The 11,708-nt window shown below is 38.9% G+C and overlaps 1 protein-coding gene across 1 annotated transcript in view; it reads left to right on the top strand.

Annotated features, from left to right (window-relative positions):
* The first annotated feature begins 1,094 nt into the window (after positions 1-1,094).
* The window catches only part of LOC106936441 (multiple epidermal growth factor-like domains protein 10), a 30,011-nt gene continuing 19,397 nt past the window's right edge, over positions 1,095-11,708 (top strand). Inside the window, exons 1-6 of the mRNA XM_015017453.1 lie at positions 1,095-1,099; positions 2,292-2,491; positions 2,680-2,796; positions 6,586-6,813; positions 7,750-7,865; positions 7,936-8,038. Of these exons, the coding sequence (XP_014872939.1) occupies positions 1,095-1,099; positions 2,292-2,491; positions 2,680-2,796; positions 6,586-6,813; positions 7,750-7,865; positions 7,936-8,038 (769 nt within the window). The remainder of the gene's footprint in view (positions 1,100-2,291; positions 2,492-2,679; positions 2,797-6,585; positions 6,814-7,749; positions 7,866-7,935; positions 8,039-11,708) is intronic.

The raw sequence follows: 11,708 nt of genomic DNA, 5'->3' as shown, positions 1-11,708 counted from the left end.
ATTCCAACAGATCCAGGTTTTCACCTCTCGCCCATTTCCGTCTTGTTCCAGTAGCCCATTTGTCATCAAGGTGCTCTGGTTCCCCAGCACCTGACGCAGACCTTGTTTGGCCGAGCGACGATGGTCAGTATGGTTACCCTGGTTACCCGGGGCTTGGCTGTGCGTCAGCTTGCCTCTTCCCTCCCCACAGAAAGAATGAACTGATCAGCTACAGCAAAAAAAACTTTCTAAAAAACCAACGTCTTCCCAAAAAATAAATAAATAACTTGAAGCTTAGTGCTTGGCTCAGGGCCACGATATATATGAAACAGGTAAAATATTTTCTGATCATTTTGTCAGCACCCAGATGACTGGAGATTGAGTGTCTTTACATTTTGGGGCTCTATGTACAACCTGGTTGCAATCCAGCAATTTTAATTTCTTCAGATTTTGAATGGAGTTTTTGTTTCCATTCTCAGAATGAAATCAAGTTTGTTTCGAGTGTGGGTTGAACTCTGCAAGAAATGTCCTTTGCTGTCAGTTCAGTTTAAGATAATTGTGGACAAAATTGTTAAGATATGTTTTTTTTGTTCTTTACAACTGAGTTGCTTCTGTTTTTGCATTCCAGCCAAGACTGTCAGTTCACATTGTAATGCCATCCAAATGTAAAGTGATTGGGTCAAGTCAGCACCTCTGTGCAATATACCTGAAGGGAGCAAAATGTGAATTGCTCCATCCAGGTACAGGATCCATATTTGTTCTAATGTTGGGATCATTCAGAATGATCTGGAGAGTGTTGTTGGGTAGATCTAGGTTTCTTGAAACTTTTATTCCTGCAGCCCTATCTTGGCAAAACAATGAAAGTGTACAACATTTTCAGGCCTAGAAGTTAAGAAATTAAGAAATTATGAGATCATTCTTGTCAGTCCAATAACATGTTCAGCATGTGGTGTTTTTTTTTTTTTTTTTTTATCAAGCACTCCCATTCCTGAACAGAATTCAAGTGGCATATAATTGGAGAAAACAACTTTCTGACTGGAAGTAAATCATTTAAAAATTCTCTCATGTCAGGAGATCTGCCATAATAGTTAAAATAATATACCAATCATCACACGATGTGGTAGTGTGATATCAATACCTTAAACATGACTCCCAAACTTGTGAGAAAACAGATAAAAATAAGGGCTATGGTTTGGAACTTCTTTAAGGTTTTGGATGAAGACAACATGTTGGCTTGTGAAACAAATGTTGAAAGAACTTCCTCGGGGAGAAAAACAGCACATTTAACATATCAATATGATGAGTCACCCTAAGCACAATTATTGCTTTGATGGAGTATCCAAAGCGTTTCAGGAGGCCCAACTGTTGTTGGGCCTTACAACAACAAGCCAGCCTTACAGAAGCCATTAGGTCTCAAATCCCTCGGCAAAGCTTTTGACAAAACAAGAAAATTTGCCAAAGCTCTCATACTGGAAATTACCACTTTACGGGGCACTTCCACCCAGGTCAAAGATGGAAAAAATGCTTTTTCCTAACTGGTGTTGGTACTAACAACTATCTGTCACTGTGTTTCAGTTTGTTCTCCTGGTTACTGGGGCCGCAATTGTCTACACAGATGTAATTGTCACAATGGAGCATACTGCAGTGCTTACGATGGTGAATGCAAGTGCACCCCTGGATGGACTGGCCTTTACTGCACACAACGTTGGTCACAGTTCTAAAGACGAGTTGTATAAAAACTTTCAGAAAAAAGTTTTGTTTTTGGTCATTTGGGCAAAGAAAATTAACTATTTCAACCTTACTTTTGGGGGCAATGAAAAAAATATAGATCTCTGAAGTAAATAAGTCAGGATTTTCTATTGTTAATGCTCGACAGTGATTAACAGTGTCATACGCAGGTTATAAGAGACAGCTTTCAGAAAGACTGGAAAAGAAAGACACTATAGCACTCATATTCATTCACACAAAGATTAAAGAAAAGATTAAGAAAACTTATATGTACTGTCAAGTAAGGTAGAGATTAGATTAAGCTTAACAAAAGACAATGTGAACTGTCCCAAGTCCCTCGATATAGGGATAAACTTGCAGATTTCAAATTCAAAAATACTTTATTGATTCCAAAGAAAAATCAAATGTAACGGATATCAATTCAAATTCTAATTAATATGATTAACTATTAACAAAAGTTAACATAGTTACAATTAAGCAACTATGTTAACTTCAGTTATGCCAAACATAACTTTAAGGAAATGTAGTTTTTCTAAAGGGGGACTTGGTCAAAATTTTTGAAAACTACTGTTTATTACAAAAAGTTTATTACAAAATGCTAAAAGTGTTATAAACTTTTTGAAATGTACAAAGTATGATGAGGATTTCTTTTCAGGCTGTTCATTAGGCTTCTACGGGAAGGAGTGTTCACAGATCTGTCACTGTAGAAATGGGGCTTACTGTGACCACATCTCTGGAAAATGCACGTGTCGCACTGGCTATATGGGACAACATTGTGAACAAAGTATGTAGCACTACTCTTTTGTCACAGAACTTGGAGGTGCTTGTTCTTAAAAAAACAAAACAAAAAACCCCTGTTATTTTCCTTGTGTATCCCAAACAATTTATTCCAAATATTATCCAGTTGTATTTGGGACCTCATGTTTCTAAGTTCATCTCAATCATTGTTTCTTTTTGATGTTCCATTTCCAGAGTGTCCCCATGGACACTGTCGTCAGGGCTGTAACTGTCTAAACAACTCCACATGTGATCACATGACGGGAACATGTTATTGCAGCCCAGGGTGGAAGGGAGTGCGATGCAATGAAGGTGAGACAAATGGTTCTACAAATAAAATGTTCATTAAGTATTGACATTCAAGATATACAAGTAATACTGAAGTTGCTTTTATCCAAAACTACTTGCAGTTAAAGAACATTACAGAAGAGGATTAGGGCCACTGGAAAAAAAACAAAAAAACAACAAAAAACAGAATTTAATCTCAGAATCCTGAGAATTCAGATGTTCTGCTGCGTACAGGTGCAGTATTGCTGTACGCACGCTTCTGGGTCTCTTCCAAGTAGATCCATGGCCCATTGAGCTGTCCAGATGACAGTGAGGACCTTACGGAAGGAAAAACCCACTTCTTTTTTTTGCAGCAGACTTTTAAGCACCCTAAGAATGCTCAAAGGTCACTTGCATGTCACAGTCTTCCTTCCTTGGCTGTCTGCTTGAATAGATGATCTCAGATCCACCTTTGCTTTGGAGACATTAAATCATGTCTGTGTTCTTGTCCCAGGCCTGACAAAAACACAGGATGGAGTGGAGAGGGTCACTCCATCCTTTAACCTGCAACTTACCTTCTCTTCAGCAGTTTCAGTTCCCCTTTTGTGCTGCACCGTTCATTCATCTTTGCTCTCCTTTCAGTTCTCCTTTTTCCTAAACTCTCACCTAGCAGCTCCCCCCAGCGCAACATCTTGGAATCTTTGATTGCAGTTACACATTTTACATCATTTCAAGTTGATTGTCAAAATCACATCCATAACCTCTTTAGCTTCTCCAATTCAGCATCAAAACAACATTAATACAAGTATTTTGTATTGGTTCTTATTCAATTACTCAAAAAATGTTTAGTCTTCATTCTTTAAAACTCTCTGCAGGTTGGAAACTTCTTACTCTTTTTTCAGGAAGCCTGTTGTTCCTTTTCATGGCTTGACAGCACTCATTTCTTATGATTTGTCATGATTTGCGGGTTTTGATGGTGAGGAAGATGCAGGTGAGCCCAGGTTGAAAGTTATGAATATTTAATAATAACTCCAGCACACAGAACGGAACAACTGGGAAGCAAGACGTACGACCATAGACAAGGACCCAACAAGGAACAAAGACCATAGGTATCCACCTGTGGTCTTTGTTCCCTGTTGGGTACACAATACACAAGGAGAGCAGGAACAAGACACACCTGGGAACAATCAGGATAGGACGGCACAGAGACTCACAGGGGAACAGAAGTAAAAAAAACACAGAGAAGCCTCAAAATACACAGAAAACACAGATCCTCACATGATTAAATACAAAAATAAATAGAATTAAAGCAAAGCTTGCATGAAACAAAACAGAAAAGCACAACCTCATTGATCTTATTGAAGTTTGATTTTGCTGTTAGGTCTAGATGTTACTTTATATGATTAATTTTACAGGTAATTCCATGTGTTGTTACTGGTAAACCAAAATGTCCAGCATGGGGAAATGGGATGATCTTGAGAAAAAATGATACTTAATGACAAGAGTCATAAACATTCGTGCAGACTCTTTCATGTTCATGATGGATGTTATGTCATATTTATGACTGTCATAAATATGACCCCTTCTAATAAGGTTTTCCCACAGTTTTTGTGTAATTTGCCTTTTGCTGCAGCCTCTTTGACAGTCATCATGCACGTAAGAATTAGGCTGCATCCACACTGCAGACTGAAGTGACCCAACTCCAATTTTTTGATGTAATGCGACCTGTATCCGATCTTTTCATGACAGTCTGAACAGCACAGGTCGGATTCTTTTTGAATGTGACTTTTTAACAAAATGTGACTCTAAAACAAAAGAGATGGTTCTTGATTTTTGTAGGGTGCCCCTCTTGCCTCAGCCTACCATCATTAATGGCACTGAGGTAGAGGTGGTCATAACATATAAATACTTGGGCCTACAACTGGACAATAAGTTGAACTGGTTTTCCAATATAGACAATGTGTACAAGAAAGCACAGAGTAGAATGTACTTCTTGAGGAGACTGGCCTCCTTCAATGTGTGCTCTAAGCTCCTGTATATGTTTTATAAGTCCATTGTACTGTAATATTTTATGCTGCTGTTTGTTGCGGGGCCAGTGCAAAGAAGAGGGACATACAGAGATTGAATCACCTCATCCGCAGAGCTGGCTCTGTGGTCGGTGTGAACCTGGAGTCTGTGGAGACAGTGGTGGAACAGAGGACAATGTCTAAACTCAGTTTAGTCCTGGAGAACACAAAGACATCCCCTGCATACTGTTTTCTCCAACCAGAGGAGCTCCCGCAGTGACAGGTTTCTTTCACTGGGATGTTCAACTGAGAGGTTTAAAAACTCCTTTGTCCCACGGGCCATTAGACTTCACAATGCTGTGACTTCTGGGAGGGTTAAGGGAGGGAGACGGAGTAATTAGCATTTTTAATCTATTTATTGTATTTAAGTTCTTTTACTAGATCACTTTTAATGCGTGAATTAATGTGTGAGCAACAGACAATCTTAATTTCCCTATGGGATAATAAAGTTTTTTACCTTACCGATTTACCTTAAATCGACGTCAGGTTGATTCAAATGCGACCTAACGTCCAGGTAGTCCAGGTAGGATATGAGGAAAATCTAATATCCTGATATATTTTTGCTATATCATGATATACAATATATATCACGATATTCTTAAATGAGCTCCAATGTTATTTTAAATTAGACTCCTTGCAGCATGATGTCACCCACGCAAGTTCCCGCCCCCATTTCCCTGCTAGACTTAAATGTAAGCTCAATAAAAAGGGATGCAGTATTTTGCTATGAACTGTCTACACTATGACAGGTGAGAAGGTGAGAAATAAGTTTTAACTAAGAAAAAAATAGCAAAGGAGTAGGTCAGTTATGTTTGACTTTGACAAACTTAAATAGATGTGCTGTGGAATAAGATGTAAAAAAAGCGACCTACACAAACTAAATAAATTTGTGGTACAACCATTGTGGCAATAGTTTTATAACATGTTTCGCAAATTACCTCATTTTGTTCAACATTCTCCATATAAAATCCAAACCACTACCAAATTATTGATCCAGCGCTGTTTCTTTTCAGAACTAGTTAGTTCATCTAATTCTCTTCAGTTTCCGTCTCATTCACAGCTCGCCTCAAGCTCTTGCTGTCACAATATTGTTTGTTTTCTCCGCGCAGCGTGATTGGTAGAAAATTTTCAGGTTGGGACGGGGAGGGACTCGTGATGCATTCATAGGGTGTTGGATAAACCATACTCGCAGTGAATCTGACGGCGAAAGTTTTTTATTTGAACGATAATATATACTCGATGGTTGCGATATAGCCATTTTAACAATCGTAAATCGAAAAAATATCGTGATACATTGAGTATACCCAATGCCCAGCCCCAGTCCATGTCGCATTCATCCAACCTGAATGTCACTGATATTGACACAAATGTCACTATTCTGCGTCCTGATGCGCACAAGCAGGACGAATAACAACAACTATGATGACGATTAAATTGTTAATATGCTTCTGCGGTCGGACAACAACTTCAAATGTGTAAACTATGCTCCACTGTTAGCATCCGTGTTTACGTCTCCAAAAACTGAGCACTTCTTATTTTTATGGTGGTTGGCAGAACACTGAGCACTGTGCATATAAGACACTTTCAGGTTGTTTGGCCGTTCACATTGCAGAATACATACAGGTTGGATTTATTTGGAAGTGTGAATGGCCAAGGCAAAAACTCCAATTAGACAAAAAAATCGTAATTGAGTCACTTCAAGCTGCAGTTTCCATCTGACTTATTTGGTTGAAAAATAGAATGAAACTGTTTCTTCTTCTCTCTGCAGGTGGTGTAGTGGTGTTTGGAAGCTTCAACAATTTGACCAGCGCATCCTTACACGTAGACACCTACCAGATAGGAGTCATTTCAGGAATCATAGTTCTAGTGTTTTTGGTACTTCTTGCCCTGCCCCTATTCATCATCTACCGAAATAAACAGAAGAGTAAAGAGGCTACAATGCCAGCTGTAATCTACACTCCTGCTATCGGGATCACATCTAATTACACTAGAGCAGGTGAATTAAAGTTGAATATCGATTAAAATGTGTCCCCCATAATCAAACATATGTCTAATAAGTGCTCAGTTACTTTTTGATACCTACAAATTTCAAACATCTAACGAATATGTTTACAGATACGGCATATTGTTGTTGTATAGCAACATGCCATCACCCCAGTTACCATACCCCTTACAAATGTATCACAACATGTTTCTTTGATACAACATGCACAGTAAAAATGCCAGTGTTGAATTAATACCCAAAAGTGTCTATATGTATCCAAGGTGTCCAAGGTGTTAAAGTAACACTTTTGAAAGTGTTAAAAGATTGACACCCATTGTTTTGTTAAATTAACATTGGTCTATAATACTGAAATGGGTTTAAGAAAAGATAAACTTTCCATTTCTGTGTATTGTTTTGAATATTTTCCACTGGATTTGATTGATATTGACAGTTTGTGGGTCAATTATTTACTTTTTAAACACCACAACATTACACTGGTGTTACTTTTAATATATTTTAACACCAGCACTGTTGTAAATGTTAATGTGACACTCTGTATTGTTGAATTTAACACCAGCTGACTTGGACACATATAGACACTTTTGGGTGTTAATTCAACACTGGCATTTTTACTGTGTGTGATACATGCCATATCATGTATCACAACATGTTTCTTTGATACAACATACATGCCATCTCATGTATCACAACATGATACGTGATGCGTGACATGTGACATGTCACAACTATGGCAGTAGTCACAACATGCTTTTTCAATGCAGAGTTTATGCTGGTCCAGAAATGCTCCTGTACCAGCATTTTTATTCTACCAGCTATTTGTGTCCATCAAACTGTATGCTCTACAGTCAAAATATGTGTTTTGAAGCCAACTCAAAAGAATCATGCAGAAAGCTCTGCTAACAGTTATTGTCCTGTTTTAACTTTTAGATACTTACACTCCATCATATGAAGCCCACCCCAGCAACTACTTCTCCAACCCCAGTTACCATACCCTTACCCAATGCATCAGTATGCCTCATGTCAAGGGTGGTCAATGTGCAAAGGTAAGAGCAAAGATATGCATACTGTACAGAGGGATAAAAACAAATCCCTAAACCATCTGTTATTTGTTAGGCTGGTAGCAATCTATTTCCTAACATGGAGAATGTGGCTCTTGGTGCTCTTACTGGAACCAGGCTTAGCAACTGGGAACAAGGGGTCCACTTCAATGAACTGGGTGAGTTGCAGAGTGCAAACAGTTTAAATAGTGTCACATGTTGGTGGTGTTTCATAATTTTACTATAAAATCTTACAGTTTGCAAAAAAATATTTGAGTTACAACTAATTGTAACTCAAATAGTATCCAATATTATTGGATTAAAATTAGTTCCAGTTGATTAACATAACCAAACATAACCTCTAAATCGAAATTTTTGTGATAAATTGTCTAAAAAGGTAACTTAGGATTCTCTCTTTAATTGTGATATTTGTGTTTAAATTTTGGGTAGTTCTATAATATTGTACCTAAAACCATCTCAGTTGGTACAACTTTGCTACAGTTATGTGTTCAGGTATAAAACCATCTCACAGCCCATCTGTAGCTCCTATTGTTTTTAATTCCGTTTTTCCATTCTTATTACATTTTTTCTTCTGAAACTCATACTGCAGCCTCCCCCTGAAACTTTTTACAACTTTTATTTGGTTTCCAAGTTCATTTCCCACACTGCTACTCAAATACAAATATTGAGGCAGGTTCACCTGTAGGTGGCACTATGGTAGAAAATATGCGTTTTAAATTATAACTCCAAAACTGGAAGTCTCATTAACAAAACTGATGTGGCCAAAGTTTCTTGGAAATATTCCCAAACTGGTGAGCCACTGTGCAAATATTTTTGGCCTGAAATTTCTTTCAGCAAAGAGACATTAAAATTGCCTTTTGAAAATTATTAAAAGTGTCATGATGGGTTTAACGGATCTTACCCAAATGCATATGAGACGGGTGAAATATGAAAAGTTTATTTATAGAAAAACAACAAAAGAAGTGAAGCGGGTCCAGAAACTGCACGGCTGCTCTTGGTGCACTGGGAAAATATAGCGTATATATATATATAGAAAATATAGAAAATATATAGAGCATGGTGAGTTCAGGTTTGCTGGGAAACGGGAGGTTGCGAATGAGAAATGGGTAAACTTACTGGCACTGTGTGTTCAAACGATTTCGAGGGGACTGGTCGGTCCTCGAGTTCCTTCAGACCTATTGAGTTGTATCTCCGTGGAGCTTGGTGGTTCGGGGAGTGGCGTTGGAGGGCGGACAGGAAGGCTTGTCCCTGAAGGAGGCAGAGGGTAGGTGGAACGGCCAGTCGGAGATGATCAGCCTCCGGTGTGAGGATGACATCATCGATTATGATGTGGCCCGCCAGCTCTCGGACTCCATCTAGTGGGGAGAAACTCAGCAACCCAAAGGAACAAACTAAAACCCCAGAACCTAACAAAAAGGGGATTTTTTTCACTCCATTTCATCTTGTGGACATAATATTTTGCTATGATTATAAGATTCACTATATATATTTCATCTAAAGAAAAAGTCAGATTGTTAAAGATGAGTAAAACATGTAAATTTGATAAAACAATATTTTTTTTCAAATTTTTTCTGTAAGGAGTTTCTGCAAGCCCGACCATTGTATTGTAGTGTGAGAACATTCCATAAATAAATGTCCACACACTGACAAAAAGAGCAATTTTTGCTGACATCTGGAGCGAAGCGACAAATATTATTTTTAACTGGATAATATCTATGTAAAATCTTAAATAAAAATTCTTTGATCCCTACTATATATCTATGAGGCAATAAAAAGATTGTACTCCACAATTTTTTGCTCAAATAATCCCATATATGTTTACTTGTGGGAGTGGAGAAAATTAGTTTTGATAAAGCCGTTTGTAAATTTCTTATTCATTATTCATTCCTTCAATTGAAATTGAGTCATGAAGGTTTAAATCGTTCGGATGTTTGGTTTGTGCTAAACACAGTAAACTATGAGCAAACAGTTTTAATGACCACTTCAATTTTTTTTTTGACATATCTCTATGTCATTGTTGTTCATAAAATAGGCATACCACTTACCTCAGATTTATCAAATTAATATTATCAACCCACTTATGAAGACATAAACATTTAAACCTCCTTCAGCAAGAGTTTGACAGTACAGATTTTTATTTTATTTTATGGGCTTTATTTTTCCATATAAACTTGATGAGAATTTTATCCAGATCAGAACAGAGCGATTTACTAACATCTACTGTGAAAAGATGACACCCTTGACATTCCTTCTGCTTTGCTTAATACTACTCCATAAATAGTACCATAAATAGTTAAATCCCTAGCTAACCAACTGTGAAATTTCTTTTTAATAGATTTACAAACAGGGGTAAAATGTTATTGTGGTCAGTGGAGAAGTTTGCATGTTCTCCCTGTGCATGCGTGGGTTTTCTCTGGGGCTTCTCCCCACACTTCAAAAACTTCTCGCTAGGTGTGAGTGTATGTGTGCTTGGTTATTTGTCCTGTCTGTCTCTGTGTTGCCCTGCGACAGACTGCTAGCGACCTGTCCAGGGTGACCCCGCCTCTCGCCCGAAATGTTCATTGGTTCGTGAAATGTTCGTCCAGCAGCCCTCCCAACCTCAGGGACAAGAGTGCATGGACGACAAAGGAGAGGAGGCAATGACAAAGGAAATGAAAAAGAAAATATATACATTTCTTACAAAAACACGTGTAAGGAAAAAAAAAATATTATACATGTTTTGATGACAGCACATGTATAAAGGAAAGGAAAAACAAAACATATACATTCTTGATGACAACAAATATGTAAGAATATACATATATATATATATAAAATTCCCTTCTCACCCTCTGCGGGTAGTCTCTCTCTCTTTCATCCTCTGAGCTCGGGTCCTCTACCAGAGGCCTGGGAGCTTGAGGGTTCTCCTCCAGTATCTTGGCTGTGCCTAGAACTGCACATTTCTGGACTGAGATGTCTGATGTTGTTCCTGGGATCTGTTTGAGCCACTGCTCCAGTTTGGGAGTGACTGTGGCCCCGATGACCACAGGCACCACTGTGGTCTTCACCTTCCAGGCCTTCTCCAGTTCCTCTCTGGGGCCCTGGTATTTTTCCAGTTTCTCATGCTCCTTTTTCCTGATGTTGTGGTCACTTGGTATTGCTACATCCACCACAACGGCTTTCCTTTGTTCTTTATCCACCACAATGTCCGGTTGGTTCGCCATTACCATCTTGTCTGTCTGGATCTGGAAGTCCCACAGGATCTTAGCTCGGTCATTCTCCACCACCTTTGGGGGTGTTCCCCACTTTGACCTCCACGTTTTAAGCGGGTCAGAAGAGGACGTGCTGGTCTCAGCCTCCTGGCGGCGTTCAGTTTGTCACCTAATCGACTCAAAACCTTCCGTGATAGACACATCGCACCGCTGCTCTATTGAACAGCTCAGAAACAATATGAAATGGAAAAAAAGTTATTAACTGATTAAGTCGTGTTTTAGATTGTTCTCGTCAGTCACGGCTGATTAGTGGGTGAACTCACGGCTGCACAATGAACCCATTGATTCTTTACATCATACAGCCTGTGTCAGGGTTCCTGTGTGTGTGTGTGTGTGAGTGAGGCATCTGTTCCAGCGAGGATCTTGGTGGAGAACCTGGGCAGCCTACGCAGGTGGATCTCATCTGCCTCATCAGTGTTGGGGATAAAGGAGCAGCAGAACATTCACTCAGTGCTGGATGATTAACGTGCACCGGTCAGTCTCTGGATTTTCTCTGGACCAAGTTCCTTTGTTCTCTCCTCCTGAGGATTTCCCTCCAAGTCTGCCTGCCCGCTGTTCCCTCCACACCTCTCCACCA

This window comes from Poecilia latipinna, unplaced genomic scaffold (genome assembly GCF_001443285.1).
Source record: "Poecilia latipinna isolate Pla-1442-1.1 unplaced genomic scaffold, P_latipinna-1.0 Scaffold2145, whole genome shotgun sequence".
NCBI lineage: Eukaryota > Metazoa > Chordata > Actinopteri > Cyprinodontiformes > Poeciliidae > Poecilia > Poecilia latipinna.
The sequence above is the reverse complement of the archived record's forward strand: the minus strand, read 5'-3'. Positions and strand labels throughout refer to the sequence as shown.